Source organism: Mus caroli, unplaced genomic scaffold (assembly GCF_978045245.1).
Source record: "Mus caroli unplaced genomic scaffold, Mus_caroli_1 scaffold_16, whole genome shotgun sequence".
Taxonomy (NCBI): Eukaryota; Metazoa; Chordata; class Mammalia; order Rodentia; family Muridae; genus Mus; species Mus caroli.
The window spans coordinates 26,016,725-26,035,965 of record NW_028227271.1 but is presented as its reverse complement, the minus strand read 5'-3'; the positions used below and the strand labels follow the sequence as shown (position 1 = coordinate 26,035,965).

The 19,241-nt window shown below is 53.7% G+C and overlaps 1 protein-coding gene across 1 annotated transcript; it reads right to left on the bottom strand.

Annotated features, from left to right (window-relative positions):
* Positions 1-3,777: 3,777 nt before the first annotated feature.
* On the bottom strand, positions 3,778-18,976 carry Ift27 (intraflagellar transport 27). The gene is made up of 7 exons (XM_021183615.2): positions 18,660-18,976; positions 12,856-12,935; positions 12,001-12,060; positions 10,921-10,980; positions 9,436-9,553; positions 8,475-8,584; positions 3,778-4,027 (listed from the first exon to the last, which is right to left on the bottom strand). Exons 1-7 carry the CDS (start codon positions 18,691-18,693, stop codon positions 3,929-3,931), a joined length of 561 nt encoding a protein of 186 aa, XP_021039274.1. The 5' UTR covers positions 18,694-18,976; the 3' UTR covers positions 3,778-3,928.
* Positions 18,977-19,241: the final 265 nt, after the last annotated feature.

Here is a 19,241-nt window from a genome sequence, read left to right as displayed (position 1 = left end):
ATACAGGGAAACAGTTTTATTCTTTCGAACACTGGATCCAAAACATGACCCCACTGGTGTGGCCTCCCCAGCAGTCTTCTGTGGGAGGAAAAGAAGTAGCCAAAGGCTTGGAATTTAGCACAGTTGGTTGAGTGCTCGCCTAACACTGCAGCTTGATCTCTAGCCTGATTCCTTTGGGCTTGATCCTAAAATAATTTTTAGAACCTAAAAATATTGGATTCGTTAGCATCCACCTGTAATCCTAGCACACTGGAGGCCGAGGCAGAAGGATCAGAAGTTCCAGAGCTATCCTTGGCTACATAACCAATTTGAGGCCAGCTTGGGCTACTTGAGACCTTGTCTCAACAATAACAAAAGGCATCGTAGCTGGCCAGCTTCACAGAGTCTCAGACCATGAGCCACAGTGGAGGACCTCTCACCTGCCCCTGGCTACTGTGTTCCTGGGCTTGTCTTGAGAGATTCTGGCTGGATACTCCATGTATCCCTCAGAGATTAGAAGCCCACTGTTGGCTCATTATTCGCTACAGACTGTTGACGAGGGTAAGGTAAACACTGTATCCATGTGCAAGGCTCTTGCTCACCGGGCTGAATCCCTGTCCTGACTACTGCAGAGGAAGGCTCCATCTATAAGGGTTGCAAAGGAGCTATATGTCTCAAGGATACCAGTGGCTCGGTCCATTTTCAAATCTAGTTTAATAGTATCTTCACAGTGAGGTCTTCTAACGACCTCCCCAGTTCATATTACAACACTCATCTTGACTCTGCATGGCCTCTGCTCTCCCTTGCTCTCCTGGCCCCTGACGCAGGCACTATTAACCTCCATGATCCAACCCCTCTCCCATCACACTGGAATACAAGCTCTGAGCGTGGGCATCACTCACTGGAATGGATTGGCACGTATTAGGTGCTCACACATATCCAGGGCCCAAGGGCCCAAGGCTAGGAAAATGGTCCACTCAGCAAAATGCTTACTGTTTAAGGACCTGAGTTCAAATCCACAAACCCATGTCAAGTCCAGGTACAGACGTGCACGTCCCTCAAGTCCAGGCACAGACGTGCACGTCTGTCACCACAGCACTGCTGAGGTGGAGGGAGGGGGGAGACAAGCGAGACAGGCAGATAGACAGAGCTTGCTGGCTGTGCAAGCAGTCTGGCTTAATCTATGAGCTCCAGGTTCAATGAGAGACCCCATCTCAAAGGTGGGAAGAGACAGAGAAAGATGCCTGATGTAGACCTCTGCCCCCCTCCATACAACCTAGACCCATAGTTACACTGTGAATGGCTGCTCAGACAACAGATCTTCAGAGGGGAGAAACCACTTGCCAGGTTCCTGCAGAGGTGCTTGTAGGGAGGAAGCGAGAGGAGGATGGAAGAGATACACTGTTTCTTCTAACTGGCTTCTGTTGCTTTGCTATTAAACTCACGTTCCTCCCACCCAGACCCCTGGGGACCCAACTCCCTCTGCTCCCTCCCTCAGCATATCCTAGCCTAGCCTTCATTGGTTTGGCGCTCTTCCTCAGTGGAAAGCTCCGTCTTTGGACCTTCCGTCCTTGCTGCCCATGACTGTGTCCCCAAGATAGCGACATGAAGACAGACCTCCATTCCAATATTCCTTCTTAGGGTTCCCATCTATCCCAGCCCCACTACCCCAATTTCCAGCGACCTCTGCTCCATTTTATCATCTGTACTGTCTGAATTGCCAGGGGATCTAGCCCCATGGGCTCAACACACAAGCCCTGTGCCTTCTCTAGCCAATGGCGATCAGCAAGCTGATCTCCATTCCTGAAGCGTTCACCAAGGCTCCTCAGCGTGGTCAGGCATGCTCGCTCATTATGCCTTCGATCAGCCAATTTGAAGCTTGTGAGTCTGTTCAAATCTCTTCCTAGGAAGGGGAGGGAAGCATGCACACACGCTTCCACTCTCTGGGGTGCCACGGAAGGAGCGACCCACTCCCCAGGGTCCCATCTCCGTCTGGTTTGGTCTGCAGTGGTCTCTGTAGCTTTGGCACATCTGTGCCCCTTGATGGTAAGAGGTAGCCATGACCCTTTCAGCTGTCAGCTGATCAGTGCCCCACCCAGCCCTTTTCCAGGTAGGAAGCAGTTTTTACCCAGTGCCACATGGTTTGAACATGGCTCCTTTCCACATGTCCCCATCAGAGCTCTCTGCAAGGCCCCTGGTGCTCTGGGAAGCAGGCACCCCCTCCTGAGTCCCCAGAGGAGCAGTCCAACTGCAGAGACATTTCCTAGGCTCCTACAAGGGCACCCGCACCCAGTCTGCAGTTGTCACCAGCTCTGCAAGCTCCCTGGCCTCCAGCCAGGAAGCCTAGTGCCAGTACCTCTTCTTGGCGATGCCCCTAGCTGCAGGATCCTTGGGGGACTTCCTTCACTAGCTTCTGAGGGCGAAAAGAAGTGGCCTATTTTAATTCCACATTGGCCACCTTGATCACACAGAAGTCGGGAGAAGAGGTACCCAGGAACCAGTTTTAGGGTGATGGCAAATGCTTCCCATTCTCTTGGCTACACACTGAGGACTTTCTGTAGCCTGGCCTTGCTGGTGTCTAGACATGTGCCTGGCCTACAGTCAACCCTCAGCTGTGGTTTTCTGAAGTTGCCAGCCTGTGGTGGCCACAGTCAGTGCATGCTAAGGCGTAATGGCACAAGGGAGGGAGATGTGAGGGCTGGGGTGTTGGCAGCTGCTCTGGGCCAGAATGCCCTGCACACAGTAGTCTTTTCTTCCTGTGACCTTGGCACAAAGTCTGACCTTCCCCCTCTGCAGGCAGCATGGCCTCTGCAGCTCCCACCAAGCTCAGGGGGAGGGAAGAGGGGAACCAGGAGCTGCTGGCTCTGGTGCGGAGCGTTCTGGCTCTGCTGCCCCTTGGCTGAGCTTCATTTTCTCCTTCCAGCTTGTCATTTGTAGAAGTGGGATATTAACAGACTCCATGCTGTAAAGGACAGAATCGATGGATGCATGTAATGTGCTTAGCTCATGTAGGGACAGTGGTGGATCACCAGCAGCAACCAAAGCCATTCCGTCATGGCCATTATCACAGGGGACACGCCAGGGGCTGGACCCCCTTAGCTAGTGCTGTTGGTATGACACACTCTCCCATAATAGAGAAGTCTGGGGACAGGAGGTGAGACAAAGTCCTGTGGGCCAGGAGGTTGTGGAGGAAGCAGAGGTCTCCAGGGAAGACTGAGATTCCCAGGAGGCCATGGGTGCCAGCCTGTAGCCACACCCCTGGTGTGGACAGGCCTTCACTGGGGAGAAAAAGGGTTAAATGGTGTTTCAGGACTAACCTGGTGACCGTGACAGCACAGAAAGCCCTGTCTAGCTCAATGCAGAGGGAGACACAGCTGCCCAGCTCCTGAGTAGAGAGGTGGCCCTTACAGGAAGAGGCCATCTTTCTCCTATCTGTGAATGCGGGGTTCTCAGTGGTGTAGCTGTGAGAGGCTGATTGAACCCCATGCTGAGCAGCGGGCACCCAGAGAAGCAAGCAGGGGTCACTGTTTTCCCAGGAACAGTAGCCCCTCAAGGAAGTGTGGAACCTGGAGGTCCTCCAGACAGGGGTGCTTCCATGGACTGGGGCCGCAGCAGCTCATGGTTACGTCCTAACCAGCCTGGGGTTTGCCCTCTGTACTAAAGGCCTCCAGGGGGCTTGCAGAGCAGGCAGGCCCTATACATAAAAGGCAGAAACAGGGGTCAGGCGTGCTCTGTGATTGAGCAGGGAAGCTTCAGAAAAGACACAGCCTCCACCCAACTAAGAACGGAAGCTGTTGCTGCTCTTCTCATTTTATTGAAAATCGTGGTGGATACTGAGAAGTCCCAGGTGATCCCACCTTCTGTCTCCTGGAAAGACAATGGTCTGCTGGGTTCACAGCAGCAGCGGCACGCCAGAGTGGGCAGCCCTTCAGGACAGTCCGCTGCACCCTCACACCAGGGTATGGAATATGTCCACTTTCTCCCGGTACAGCTGGTAGAACTGCTTGGCCAGACAGTGGAACGGGGCCTCATAATTATCCATCTCCTTCTGTAAGAGGTGAGAGGGGGCGTGAGAATTTAGTCCGGGGAAGCAGGCACATGCTAGAGGCTTCCCTCCCTTCGGGCCCCTGACACTTGGTGTCGGAGCATCTTCACGCAGTTTGGGCAGCTGCTGTCACGGTGTAGCTTTTATAGGGAAACTGAGAGATAGAAAGGACACGCTGCCAGCTATATGTGTGATGGGTGGAGCCAGGGCTGACGTCTACCTGTAGAACCATCCTTGTGGCCACTAGGGTTCTGTGTGGAGGACGTGAAGATGAGTCCCCTTACTTAGCTCTGACAGAGGACCAAAGGCTGATGCAGAACAGCAGACAGATGTGTTATAGGAGAAAGTCTGGCCACAGCCCAGCCAGGAGAGGTGCAGCACACTCAGCCCCCTACTCAATTATGCCAGGCTGCAGAAGAGTCCTTCTACTCATTCTAGAGACCAGGAAGGCCAGTGGGGCGGCCGGCCCGGTAGGGCCAAGTGTAAAGAGGCTGATTTCAAAGGAATAAACTGAGACTTCCGGGATGGTGCCGGATCCCAGCAAGAATGCATGGCTCCTCCCACGGGAGCGGGAGTGGTGAGGGCACCTTAGAAGATGCAGAACTGGCTCTCTGCTGGTGGCCTGACAGGTTTCCTCATCCCTGACCCCTGGGGTGACACTGGCGGAGCTGGAGTGGCCAAAGGTGCCCAGAGGACATTTCTATTGTCCAGAGGATCGGGAAAATTCAGGAGCTTGCCTTACGCTGCATCTAAGAGGAGTCAATGGTGTGGCCTCCAGGTTGAGGTCATATGGGGCTGTGGGGAGAGAGGGGGCCTGCACACACACAGCTTCCTCCTGACACTGTGGCCACGGCTCACCTGAAATGTGGGTGTCTGTTTTCTCTGTCTGTGTTCCCATTCCTCAAGTTTTTTAAAAATCAGGCCTAATGTTGCAATGCCACGTGACCCAGCACAGGAGCCAGTCTCCCAGACTGCTTTTTCATTTGTTTCATGAGATAAGGACTCATGTAACTTAGGCTGGCTTGGAACTCATGATAGTCAAGGCTGACTGGATTTCTAATCCTCCTGCCTCTACCTCTGGAATTCTGGGATTACAGGTATGTACCACGGTGCTGGTGACCACACTCAAGAGTACTCTGCATGTTACCCAAGCATTTTACCACCTGAGGCACGTCCCTAATTGCCATCATCACCACCACCACCACCACCATCATCATCACCATCATTCTAAGATAGGTTCTTGCTATGCAGTCCAGGCTGGCCTCGAATTCTTAACCTTCCCACCTTGGCCTCCCAAGTGGTAGGATTACAGGTACACACCACCATAAGGCCTGGCATTTTAATGAACAAAGTGGCAGGCAGAACCTACTACCACACAGGAGCTGCAGCTAAGAGCCTACAAGGGCTTGGCTGAAAGCTTTTCAGCGGCTGGCAAAGGCGCAGCCCAGATAAGAGGCATTGAAGTGTCCCTGATGGAACGGGAGGAATATCCCAGAAGTCAGTGTGGCCACACTTTGGGAGGAGTGGATGAAACCATGAGGGTGGAGTGGCCTAGCTGGACACTGGACCCTGATCCCAGGCAGGGGACTGTTTAATGGTGTGGCCATAAAAAGGACAGAAGTGCATCAGGCCTGCCTGGGGGAGAAAGCTGTCTGGACCCCACAGCCAGGGAGAAGGAAGTGCAGGTCGGGGGGTCACTGGGCAGGGCGCAGTGCCCAGTGACTGCCTGTGTGAGGGCACTTGAGCCTCTCACTTCTGCTTGTGTGGCATCATGGCCAGGCCAGTCAGTGTCACTGAACAGCTTCCCTCCCCCCTCCCAACCAAAGTGTCCTCAAGCACGGTGGAGGGAAGGAGGTGGTGAGACCCTGTGGGAGGCTTTTTAGACGGGAGTCGAAAGCTCTCCAAAGCACTAGCTGGGAGAACCCATCATGAAATGTAAGGAATTCAATGCCCAGGAGCCCCAACAGACACCGTGGAGAGCCTGGAAATAGATGGAAATTGAACCATTTTCCAAACGCATTAAGGGGGCCCGCCAGCGACAGAAGCCCTTTTATCCGATGACTAATTATCATCTTGTGCACAGTTTGGACACTGACGGAGCAGGCTGTTTGGGAGATGATGTCTGGAGGAGGCTCAGACTAGCTCTTGGTTTGACCTAGAATTCTGTCGCCGAGAGCTCCCGAGCAGGTCCGCTCAGGGGTCAAGGGTTCGAACTCTTGGAAGACCTGACTTTACAGGTGGACAGGGCTGCACTCTGGTCTTGGTTTTACTTCTCCTTAGCTGTGCACCGAGAGAGAGAAACGTGAGGCTTCTCTGAGTCCGTCTGCTAATTGAACAACAGAGACAGGAACAGCTGCCTTGTCTGGTTGCTATGAGGTTGGAAACAATCTTTGCAACACTAATCAAGCGGTGGACCCTCGGCTGCCTGGGAGGGTGCGCCTCCTCACCAAGAGGAGGGGCGTGGCCCTGCTCTTGTACTTTATGCAACATCCCACCTCAGTGGGGGAAATAGTGGATTTTGATTTGGGTTTTGAAAACCCTTTAAACTTTGTTCAAAGGAATTCCTTTTGGACTGTTGTGGGGGTGTGGTGGGGCCTGGAGATGTCAAGACTCGGAGAGGTGTCTGAGAGCCAAAGGACCACGGAGGTCTCTCCCCGAGGCAGCTGCACACTGGAAGAAGGGAGGAGGGGATGGGCAGGTTTGGCAGCATCTCAAACCACGTTGGGTTATGTTCCCTTTTTAATTACGGCTTTCTTAACCGAGCCGCCAGTGGTGCCCCTGTTAGCAGCAACTCAAGGGGGACTAGTTAACTCGCACAGTTAATACGGAGCGCGCTCAACCGCAGCCTCTTCAAGCAGAATTTATGCGCATCCTTCCCGACACCTGAGCCGGAAGCTGACCGGTAGCTTTGGGTGGCTGACTGATGATGGGTTGGGATGTGTTTTAATTTCTAGGAAATATGGGGCGTTGGAGGAGGGGGAGGGATGTGACGGAAGAAGGCAGAGGAGGGAGGGGACGGGGAGCTACTGCTAGAGCTGTAGGCATACGGCTTGCTGCTTGCTCAAAGGTATGTGGCTTGGCTCGACCGGGTACCCTGGGTAGTAGGAGCTATTTCAGTTGAACTAATCCAGCATTGTGATAATCGGACTCGAGACAGGGGTGACGTCTACCTCTGTACCAGCCACTGGCCCTGGGGTTTAGAGTAAGGAGTAACAGTTAAAAACCCTGTAGTAAGGGATCGTTGACTGAAACACTAGCATGGTGAGTGTTTACGGGGCACTAGACTTTGTGCTAGGTGTTTTTCATTCCTGTGTGTGATGAGCCCTAAGGGCAGCTTCCTAGCCCTGTATCTACAGGTGAAGAGCCTGAGGCCCCACAGCACATATCCCAAGCTCAGGGTCCCAGAGGCAGTTCGGCTTCTTGCCCTTGGAAGGCAGAACACTTGCCCTGGAAGCTGATGCCTTGTCTGGGGAAGTGTGCCAGTGAGAGACACTATAGATGCCCACATCCACACAGCAACAAGAGTGCTGGCTCAGGCTGCTTCGTAGGCATGACAGAGCCTGCAGCTGGAGGAGGTGACACCCAGGGTATGCGCTTCTCTTGCTGACGATTTTTGGAAAGCCATGTAGTTGGGTCTAGAGACCCTAAAGTGAGACCCCATACGACATAGCCACTGCAGGCCTAACAGGACTCTCTGGCAACTTCCTGCGTGAGGTCCGTGGCTGCTTATGAGACTAGTGGTGTCTAGGCCACCCTCATGCCTGGGGGGTGGGGGGGACAGGGACACAGGGCAGGGATCTGACTGGTGTGATCAGAATCATGTGGCCGGAAGCCACAACTTTCAAGGTTCCAGATGTCAGAAGGCATTTCACTGTGCTACACAACTCTGATGGCAGCTGCCCATCATTTGGAGTCTCCCGCTGCAAGACAACTCTTATATCAAAAATGACACTAGATGCTCCTCTGATATGAGAGAAGGTGGGGGGGGGGAATCCCGGGGCTGGGTGTACCCTGTCAGGTGGGCCTGGGGCTACTCATTTTTTTTTTAACTTGAATGCTGAATTTGGAACTGGGGGGGCCAATCCTGTCTCACAGAACTACACGGTAGGCTCTGCTGAAACATGCATGGCCTTCTGCAGCTCTCGGAGTCCAAGGGTCAGGAAAATGGAATGCCCCTCACAACCCCCTCTCCCCATACTTCAAAGTCTTTCCAAGAGAGATGCACACGGCTCTGCCCAGGGTAGGCTGTCTGTCCTGCTTCACAGTGTGCCATACAGAAGACCCCCCCCTCCGACACACACTGAGCAGAGACCCTGGGCAGAATGTGAGCATCGGTTCTAATTTAGATTTTGCATCTGGTGGCAGAACCACTTGATGCGTCCCAGGTCATGATCAAACCTCTAGCACTGGGGCCCCCATCCCAGTGGCTCAGAGGGTTGGGGGAACTCACCACAGATGTCTCAAAGAATTCCAGGCCTTGACTCAGTGCCCATACCTGGGCCTGAGCAGAATCCACTGTTTGTCGGCCAGCCAGGTCTGTCTTAGTTCCCACTAAAACACCTGCTCAAAAGAAATAACCATGATATTAGGTTTTGAGGTGGCAGGGTGGGAGGTTGGTGGCAGAGAGAGGGGCGTGTGACACATCAAGTGACAGAAGCTGCCCACTTGAGGGGATATGTGCCAGCAGGGAAGGTCCCCCAGGGCCACAGAAGACAGACTGTTTTTGCTGTGCACAGGCAGCTCGGCTCAGAGCTGTCGCGCGTGGCTTCAAAAATATATCTATATTCCTCACCTCCTTAGGGCTGGAAGCGCCAGGCAGGCCTGGATCAGGTTTAGAAGAGCATTTGTGCTAATTCTCAGCTCATGGAGCCAACATCGGACATGGTCATTAATGCTAATCTCGGGCCTGGGCTCGGACTCAGGGACTCAGGTAATTGAGCTCCGTTCCCAGCTGCCTTGGCTGCGCTAATTTCTCAGTCCATCTCTGGAGGCCGCTTTCCCTGGCCTCTAATGAGGAGAATTTGTTGATCTCACACAGGGATGAGAAACTGATTTAAAGCGCGCAGGAGTGACAACCGGGATGGAATGTAACTTGTGCCCAGTGTAGAGGAGGAGATGAGGGATTCTTCCCTGGAGTTAGCTTTCTGGAAACATCCATTCAGAACACAACGCCTTCCCTTCTTATTATCTCAGCCCGCCCAGCTCTGCCTGGTGGGTGGCATCGTCTCCCCACCCCCATGCTCGGGAGGTTTTCAAGACCATTTAGAGGCTGAGCAAGGACGCTGAGGTCAGAGATTCAGGGATTCAGGCTCCTGTTCTATTTCCACCATGGCTTGCACAGCGACCTGATGAGACCCTTGAGTTGAAGGACGGAGTCAGAGTTGGAGAAAGGCCCATCTACAGTTTGATACCTGGGAGGGAGATGCCTGAAGTCTGAGACCGGACCTTCTCCAGCCACTTGGTGCAGCTGATGAAGGACTGCTCATTGGTCACATCATAGACAAGGCACAGGACGTTGGGATTCTCCCACTAAGCGAGAGACAGGAGAAGCCTGTTTCAGGGATGTGACAGGGACTCTTGGATGGGGACAGGGGAGGGGAGGGGGAGAAAAATGGGCTTTGGGGGAGGCGGGTAAGGGAGGAGTGTGAGCTGAGAAACTGTCCCACCCACAGATGGCCACAGGTCACCACAGATGAAGGGATGTCAGGTGCAGTGGCACTCATGAGGGACAAGCAAGAGAAAGAGGAACTTGAACCTGGGTTGGGGGAATCTCTACCCAGAAGATGGCAGTGGCTGGCAGAGGCAGGCACCTCTCATCAGGAGCTGCCTGTCAATCACTGAGATGCCCCAGTCAGTAAGGTTGTCTGGGAGAGTCTTACTTTGTAGCCGAAGCAAACAGCTCAGAGAGGATGCTGACTGGTCCCGTGTGACAGGCTCCAGGGGCAGCCAGGCAGGGCAGGTCAGGGCTGTTTGCCACCCTCTCTTGTCTGTCTTGGTTCTACTAACTCATGCACCCCAGTTCTTTTGGGAGCCCAATACCACAAGGCTATGGTGTTCTCCCAAATTGTAGGCTGCAAAGGGCACACTTCCTCCATTGTCTAGTTCCTGGCTCTTCTTTATAAGGGTGGGCTTTTCAAAAACTCTGGCTTCTTGTATGGTGTTGCCATCAACCTAATACACACAACATTAACACCTGGAAGGGGCTCTGTCACCCAATGAAGAGCTAGGATTCCAGGCTGAGGGCTGTTGGCCTAGAGGTGGGAGGACTCTTGAGTCCCTAAAGATCCTGCCACCTGCCCATGATGAGACCACAGGATGCCCCTGCCTGGGCTGTGAACCTTCCCTCTGATGCACAGGCTTTGGGTACTACTGCCCCATACAAGTAGGCCCTATTCTGTCTGGGATACCAGTGACCTTGTGGGGCCTGCAGAGTCCTATGTCCTAGTCTCCTTAGGAGGCCAGCCCAGCAGAATAAGCCCAATGCTATGTATGATCCTTCTTGGTGTGGTAGAAAGGGCAGAGCCTCATTTCTGGCTCTAGGTCTCCTTAGAGGGGAAGGGATAAGTGGTCCTGTCCTGGGAGCCTGGGGAGGGTTGAAAGACACTCAGGCAGGGCTATTAAAACCAGCAGGCTCGGGGGGCAGGCAGCTACAAGGACTGACCAGCTTCGTGGCTCCTGGCACATTCTGGAGCTGGGGCTGACCATGATGGGTAAGGAGGAACATCTATATTTACCATGTGGCTCAAAGACCCAGTAGCAGGGATGCCCCTTAGAAGATCCTGCCTGGCCACTTCTGATGCTCCTGGGGCATCCCCACCAGGAGCCCCACAGGGACAAGGGGTTGGGTGGAAGTGGGTAGTGAAGGAAAAGAAAAAAAAAATCAACACACTACTTGCCAACTTATCCAGCATTTCAGAGAACAGCTCCTTGCCAGCTGAGTCAAAAATGAAGAGTTCCTGGGACCAGAAAAGCTCGTGTCAGAAGAGAGTGCAGGGAGGGTTGGGCCAAGCTGTCCCACTCAGCTTCCCATACATGAGGCTTGCGTGGAGAGCGAGTGAGCATGCCCATGCGCATGGCTGCCTTCACACGTACACTACCTTCTCTGATGCCCCAGAGAGATGGCAAGAACAGTCCAGAGTGTCCGAGAGGCAGAGGTATAGGCTTCTGTCTACCTGGTGTGACCTGGGTGGCAGGTGGCTCACCTTGCCCAACCCCAAGCACAAAAATCTCAGGGAGGGGGGAGGAGGCTGACTGCCCACCTGGCAAGACAGAATGCTAAGCAGGCTGGCAAGTGTCCTGGTGTCCAAAAGGCCACTCTGTACTTTGTTAACCAAATGGACTCTCAGATCGTCTAACAATTCTTGGTAAAGGAGGTCGCTGAGGAGGCCTGGGGAAGGCGCTTAAAGTAGGACAGCCTGTCACTGATCTGAGGCAGTGAACACGTGCTCTGTACACAGAGTTCTGAGCCTTCACAGCCCAGGTGGAGACCCTCCCAGATGCTGCTTGCTTGAAACCCCCTCAGAGGTCCCTGAGCCCCATCCTGGTGCCCAACCTCCTGCCTGGCTCTAGACCCTGAAGGGCAGCACTGCCTTGCTCCACGGACTGGCCCTGTACAGTGTGGTTCCTGTCTCAGCCTTTCCTGTGGCACCAGAGGGCACTTCTGTGCCTTTCTTTTTGCTCAGATGTCTCCTTACACATCCGATGAATGCAGCCTGGGAGCGGCCAAACATGACACGATGCTGTACCAGTCTCCCCCAAGAGCTGTGAGAGTCTTTGGAGGGACCCGATTAAGAACTCAGATAAAAGATAACAAGTTCCTTTTGGTGAGGCCTGCATCCCAATCCCTCCCCGGTACCCTAGGCCCTCCCTCGAAGGTTCCCTGTGTCCTTGTTCAATGATTCTATTACCCTTGGAGTGAGGGAACCCCAGCTCACAGGAGCAGCCCCAAGTGACTTCAGGGCCAGGGTAGCACTCACCACACTGTCATTTGTGTCAAGAACTGGCACTGTCTTCACCACCAAATCCACTCCAGTTGTCTGCAGGGGACACCAAGATCACAGGCCTTAGGGGGCCCCACACTGGGGCAATCAGAATGAGCCAAGTCCCCCACTTCCTTGAAGGAGGTATTCCCAGCCAAGCAGAAGTCAGAGGCCGTGAGGACTTCCCAATCCCTTTAGTGAGAATTTTGGTTTAAGAATAGAGATATGTTACGTTCATATTTTTTGTTGTTGTTTTAATCCCAGGTGCGGGATATGGGGCTGCTTCAGTCTGTCCTCAGCAGCTGACTGTGATTTGCCTCGTGCTCTGGTGGGGGTGCGACTTTGCCAGCTGAAGATAGGTTACCTTTGGAATTCTGGGGACTACTCAGAGGGTAGAAAAATACCATAGTCTGAGAGAGGAGGCTGCTGCTCCCTCTGTTCCTGCTCGCTGATGTCCTGAGAAAGGTCTTTCTCTAAGGAACTCGATGCCCCTAATCACCAGGAAGTAGTCTCTAGTGATAGGGACTCACCCTTTCTCTCCCAACCTTCTTCTCTCCTGTTAAATGTTGGGGGCCTTGAAGGGATAAGGGTGGAGAAGGGCGGTAGGGAAAAGAATCCAATAAAGTAGCCAATTGCGGTCACAAGTCCCTGCCCTTCACTGTTCCTGGCAACCCTGTGCTATCCTGGTTGGTCCCTTATTGGTGGCCAATGGAGGCTGGATCTCCAGGTGGCCATTTCCCCATCTCTTCTCAGGCCTCTTAGGGCGTAGTCTAGGGATCTTACCAAGTCACACTCTCATGGTTAACTGCCACGTTTCATGACGGTAGTGGCCAGGTGGGGACTCCAACTCACCAGGGTGTAGTTCTTCTGGAAATAGGTCCCGTCGCTGCGGAACATCTGCACCAGGGCCGTCTTGCCTACGGCTGGGTCTCCTGGGGCCAGAGCAGAAGAAAAGTCATTGCTTGGATCCCATGAGTCATGAGAACCCTCCTCCTGCTCTAGAGTGCTTGCCTCGAAACCAGAAACTTCGCTGAGTTTTCAGAGCAAATGTCTGCAGCTCTCGTGGGAAGCAGAGGGGTCGCCAGTAGGGCAACTGGTCCGGGAGATCCATCTTTAAAGCTTATCCAGGCCTGAGTATGTTTCTATAAACCCCGTAGCCCTGTCAACTAGAAGAATGGCCTAGAAGGTAGCGGTAACAGGGGTGAAGGAGGGCTTCCGAGCCCTGGCAACCGAAGTTACACTCTTTCACCAAAGCACATCCTGTGGGGAAACCTGTCACTTTTAAACTCCAATTCACTCTAGAGTCTGGCCTGCAGAAGGGGTGAGCAACAACCTGTGACCCCACCTGGCTGAGCCACTGCCTGATCTCTCATCTGCACAGGCAGTGAGGAAGTCAAGAGGTTGCACACACTGTGAGAAATCTCATTTTCAAGTGATGGACTCCATCTTGACCTGCCAGGTGAACAGGGAGCTGCCAGACTTAGGCATGCGCGCGCACACACACACACACACACACACACACACACATCTTCAGTCATCTCCAATGGCCTCTTTGCCCCCCTGGGCCCTTCCCTCTCTTTGTTCAATAAACAGTTCCAGGACGACGCGCCCCCCCCCCCCCCCCATCAGAAACAAAGTTTCCTGTCCGTTTTCAGGCTCAGATCAGATCTGGGTCTTTTCCACAGTAGGAGGGAGTGGTTTCATACAGAGTTCATCCGGGTTGTCATGGGGACAGCTCAGGGTGTCTTGCTCTCTTCACTGTCCCCACTGACCTCTGCTTACCTGGTTGCTTTACATCTTTGCATCTTTCTGGCCTTGAGAGCAGGATGCTGATTCTCATTCCATCGCCCAGGTGTTTTGGGACACCGGCTTTCTTTCTTGCGTTCCTGACCCTCAGGGGCGTGGCCATGACCACAATGACCACCACCACCATCACCATGGCTGCTGCCACCGCCCATTCCGTGTTTCTTGATTCCCAGCGTTTGGAACAACGCTGTCTTCTGTCTGCTTCCCAGCGGTTCTGCCTGACCTCTCCAGACTGGCACTCTGCAGTCTTTTCCCACTGCAATTTTCCCATATGAGACAAATTATGGTGTCTCCATATCTCTTTGAGGGACCAGTGAGCCACGCGGGGCTTGGTTTCCTGCTGGTGCTTCTTAGAAGAGAACAGCGGTGGGCCGCGCTCTCCTCACAAGCCCTTCACTCTCAGTCTGTCCCTCCCGTGCTGTGACCGCCACTGAGGTCACAGGTGAAGCCAGCCAGGCTCACAGAAGCTAGGGAACTTATCTGAGATTTTAATACTGTCGTGTTTCACCAGGCTGGTCTGGCTGACTACCCCAAATACCACCTTCGGGTTCTTTTCACTATGGCCTCTCAGGGTCTGCAGGTCTCACTTGCCCCAGCATCTCCTTCTCCACGCTTGCCTCCATAACCCCCTCACTCCAGAATGGGAGTCAAGCCACCACCATCCTGACACCCATTCTGTTCCTAAACCCGGGAGGAAATTGGCTTTTTCTCCCCCTGGGAGATTCCCCACAGATTGGCTTTGGTTAATTTCGTGAATCTTTCTGCTGACTGCCAGTCACCAAGGCTGGCAGCGGGACTCCTGTGTGGGCTGCGAGGAGGGATCTGAGCATGGAGAGGCGGGGGAACTGATAAACACACTCTAGGAGCAACAGGATGACAAGCGGAAAGCCAAACAGCACAGCTGAGAAGCAGGGCATCCGAGGGAGCCGGGGAAACCTCGAGAGCCTGTGAGCCCACGTGGTTGCTGGGTGCAGGGGGTTTCCCCGGGGCCGCAGCAGGGGCTGGGGGACCAGACTGCTTTGGGAAGGCACCATGGGAGGCTATTCATGACCTCGTAATTAACTGCCAAGTCCGGTGGCCACTCCTGGGCTCTCACTAGTGAACTCTCTAGATGGGGTGGTAGCCTGCAGCAATCCCCAACTGCCGTCCGCACCCCAACCCACCCCCGTCGCGTAGTTGTGGGGACCCTGCAAGGCTCTATTCTGTCGCCATTGCCTGCTCTTCTGTGTCCCCCCACCCCACATGTTCATCCTCTTCAGTTTTCCAAAGGTGTATACTGCTGGGGTCTGTCCTCCATGCTCTGATCTTGGCTCTTCTGCCTCAGCTAGACCCTCCCCCTCATCTTAGTTTGGGGCTCACGCATGTGAGGAGAGGGCTTTGCTCCTGCTACATCCACAGCCCTGGCTTCTCTCATTCCTTGATCCTTGCTGCCCTAGGCCAGGTCCTTCCCAAGCTGGCTGTGTTTTCAGTCCTTATGGGGGCTTCCACTCTCTTCTGTAGTTTGACTGGCCACGGCCACTGCCATGTCTCACCACAGACCTGAGTGATTTCTCCATCTATCTCCTTCTGCTCATCATGCTGCCGTGGACCCAATATCCTCGCTGTCCGAGGATGCTGGGGATGTGGTCACCACCTCCTTCCCATCCTGCTGTCTCCTCTCCAGTCCTTCTGGTTCTGGGCTCTCTCTCAAGCCTACACTTTGGGCACTTGCCCCACAACCCAAGGTTGCCCCAGGAGCTCACACATCATCTGCAGAGCTGGGAGCTCCCTCTTTGGGCTTCTCTCTGTCCGGCCCTGGAGGCGGTGATCCCTCTACCTGACTACCCCCAGTGCCTCTACGCGACAGTCACTCATGTAGAGCGTAGTTGTTGGGACTCACGTCTGTCCTGAACACAGAAATGGACTGGCTTGCACTTGGCTCTGGGGCTGTGCTGAGTCCCCTACCAGAAGAAACAGGTTCTGGCGGCGGCAGTGTGGCACATGCCCTAGTGTGACTGAGCTGAGTGCTGTCCCCGCCAGGCATCGCCCCTCTCCAGAGGCCTGTGCCTAGCTCAGTGACTTCCTTCTGGGTCTGCACCACCGCTGCCTGTCTCTGCTCCTTCGGGTTGACTCCAGTCTCTCTCGGTCAGGAACTGATTCTGTCTTTAACTTTCTGTGACTCCTACGCCTAGCTCAGCCTCACCAGAGAGGTGGTCAAAGAACAGACCAGTGGTGAGTCCTCTCATTTTCCCCACAGCATGCATCCGTAGCTCTTCCATCAACTCCTAGGTGACCACTCCAACGGTCCCCAGCTGTCCCTTATAGATAATCCCAGCACTTGGGAGGCAGAGGCAGGCGGATTTCTGAGTTCAAGGCCAGCCTGGTCTACAAAGTGAGTTCCAGGACATCCAGGGCTATACTGGTTTGAAACCCTGTCTCAAAAAACCAAAAAAAAAAAAAAAAAAGGAAGAAAGAAAGAAAGAAAGAAAGAAAGAAAGAAAGAAAGAAAGAGAGAAAGAAAATCTGGACAGGTGTGCTTGCTCTTTCTTCCCTGAACCTCTCCCAGCCCCCGCAACACACACACACACACACACACACACACACACACACACACGCACGCAAAGCACACTTGTCCTTTCTCTCTGTGCCACTTAAGGCCTCAGTGTTCTGTGGCCACTTTGCTACATCTGTAAGTTAGGCCAACAGCTTTTGTGAAGAACCCACTTCAGAATGTTGCCAGAGTTAATGAACCAGTGTGTCCCGTGTCTGGTGCACCTGGCTGTTGGTTCAATAAATGAAACACAGTTGCCTGTCAAAGGTGCTCCCTCTAGCTCGCTCTCAAGCCAAAGAAGCCGCAGCTGTGTCTGAGGCACTCAAGGCTGATACAGTACACAAAGGGCCCACGAGTCACACTTGCACATCTGGGCTCTTCCTGGTGGGGGCGTGGGGCGACTGCAGCTTGCATGGTGACTCAACGTACTAGATGCTCAATAAACATCTGCTGAGTGACTATATGTGTGGACCGGTGAGCCTAAAGGGGTGAGAAGAAAAAGCTAGGGGAAGGGTATGTGTGTGTGTGGGCGCTCGCGCGCATGTGCACTTAAGGGAGGTGTGGAGATTAAGAATCTGAATGTTGTTCCATTGGGGTCTGGTGGTCCCTGGATACTCCCAAGGGAAAACAGCCTGGAGGTGTTTTTTAGTTAGCCAGAAGCTGTAGCCTGAAGATCAGGGTCTTCATTGCTCTGGGCCTTGCTTGCCTCATCTTACAGGAGAACTGGCTGGCAGCTTTGAGCATTTGGCCAGGAGACTGTGAGGGAGTGACATGGGCCAGCACACAGCAAGTCTAAGCAGAGTGGCTCACCACAGGAGCTCCTCGAGAGCTAACCAGCTAAGGAGGAGCTAGCCGAGAACAGCAGGCAGAACCGCCCACTTAAAATGAAATTTAACTTAAAAAAAATGTCCCCAACTTACCCATGCAGAAGCTGAACACTGTCCAAAGCAACAGAGCTGGGCAAGGACTGGCCGCTTTTGTTACACCACACTGCCTCCCCTGGCACCCTGAGAACTACAGACTCTCTGCAGAGCCTGGCTTCCTTCTGCTGCACTAGGGTCTGAGTGACAACCTGTCACTCATCTCTATGCATGACGCTTTCGTTTTCAAATTAGAAAAGTCATCACGGGTACCGTTACCCTCCATTCCCTGCCCCACTTCTTACTCGGTAGAATAAAGATCAAAAGACACCCCTGCTATTCTTTTGATTACAAAGAATCAAGGAAGCCTCTGGACATGCCTGTAAGAAGTGTTCTAGTTTAGGTTAAGGGGGAAGGCCTGCCCCCAAAGGTGAGTGGCACCGCTCTACAGGCTGGAGCCCCTGACTGAATAAAAGGGAGAAAGAGAGCTGAGAGCCAAGGCTCATGCTCCATTTCCTGACTGTTGACGTAACGTGGCCAGCCTGCCTCCCAGTCTTGCCACCATGCCTTCCCCACCATGATGGGCAGTCCTCTGGACCCGTGAGCACAATAAACTCCCAACTTCCGGTCCAGTAAGTTGTCACAACAAGAAGTAGCCAATACTTCTGACCCACAGGCAGAAGTCAGGCGAATCTGGGAATGGGGTGTACGACCTCCACTGGGGGTTCACCCATGGCAACACCACTCAGGGCTTCGGTCACATCAGGTCACATCACAGAAGCTACCTGGGGGCGCTGTGGCAAGAGGGTTAAATGAAATGCCCCCAAATGACACTGGCATGCAGTGTCGCCTCGGTAGACACACGTGCTCAGCTGTCAACCAGACTACAAGCTAAGCATATAGGCTTCCGAATGTTCAGACTGGCTCAAGGCAAGCCCACGAGTGTGAGCACCACCAACTCACTCTGTATATATCTATATAATACTCACCCACACTCTGGGCACTGTGCAGGCTATTTCCCTGACAGTCAACAATAATAAGCATCTTACTTCCGGGGAATCTCAAAGTTAATTCTCTCAGATGCGCCACCCCACCCCATCTTCCTGACATCAGAGGGAGTGGGACCAGCACCGCTGACCCCTGATTCTGGGGTACAGTCCATGCTTGTAGTGAAATGTTCGCTCAAGTTTGTTAAGTCTATCTGGTGAAGGTAGTCTCAAAATATGGGAGGGAGACCGGGACACAGCTGCATCTACAAATGTGCCCTAGGGGTGGTGGTGGTGGGGGGAGTGTCCTGTGGTGCCCATCCCCCCGCCCCGCGCGCCTTCTAGAATCTGCTGTTGGTCACTACAGCCATTCCTAAGGGAGACAGACAGTGGACGCGATGGTGAACCAAAACCGCCCGAGTTAGAACAGCTAGGGCTCTGGGGACCACTCGTTCAAACACATTTAGCACTCACCTGCCAGGATGCATTTGGCAGCTAGCTTCACCATAGTAACCAGGTACTAGCGGAGACGTGGGGTTGGGGGACGCTGAAAGGGGGTTAGGATTCGGGGACAGCTGACCCCAGGGCCTGAGGCCGTGATGGAGGGATGGATGATGGCCCGAGCGCTAGGGTTGGGTGGACGGAGGGCTCCAGGCCCCAGGCAGCCTGCAAAGGTTCCGGTGGGGCGGAGCAGAACCCGTTCCAAGTCCAGCCTTAGACCCGGCCGGAAGAAGAATTGAGACACAGCCACTAGTCCTCTGATCCCAAGAGTCGCGCCAAACAGGCTCCTGGCAACCATCATCAACCCGCCTTCTCCCTCCATATTGTCTCCTGATTGGTTGCTCTTATAATCTCAGAGACTCCAGGCACCCAATAGAAGAAGGAGGCGGGGAAAACCGGCTCCCTTCGCGGAACAAAGCGGAGAGGTTTCTGCTCTTTAACTGCTCTCAGCTTGGCCAATAATGGCTTTAGACGCTGTCAATCACCGCTGGGCACCGCCTAGCGTCTCTGGAGACGCAGCCCAACCAGGATGCAGCCAGAGGCGGGAATTAATGG

Bases quoted from the DNA above. Each gene is read 5' to 3' on its own strand.
- Ift27 (XM_021183615.2), bottom strand. From the start codon at position 18,693: ATGGTGAAGCTAGCTGCCAAATGCATCCTGGCAG. The intron at 12,936-18,659 runs GTGAGTGCTAAA...CTCTGGCCCCAG, and splicing joins TGCCAAATGCATCCTGGCAG to GAGACCCAGCCGTAGGCAAG. The intron at 10,981-12,000 runs GTGAGTGCTACC...TTCTGGTCCCAG, and splicing joins TTGACACAAATGACAGTGTG to GAACTCTTCATTTTTGACTC.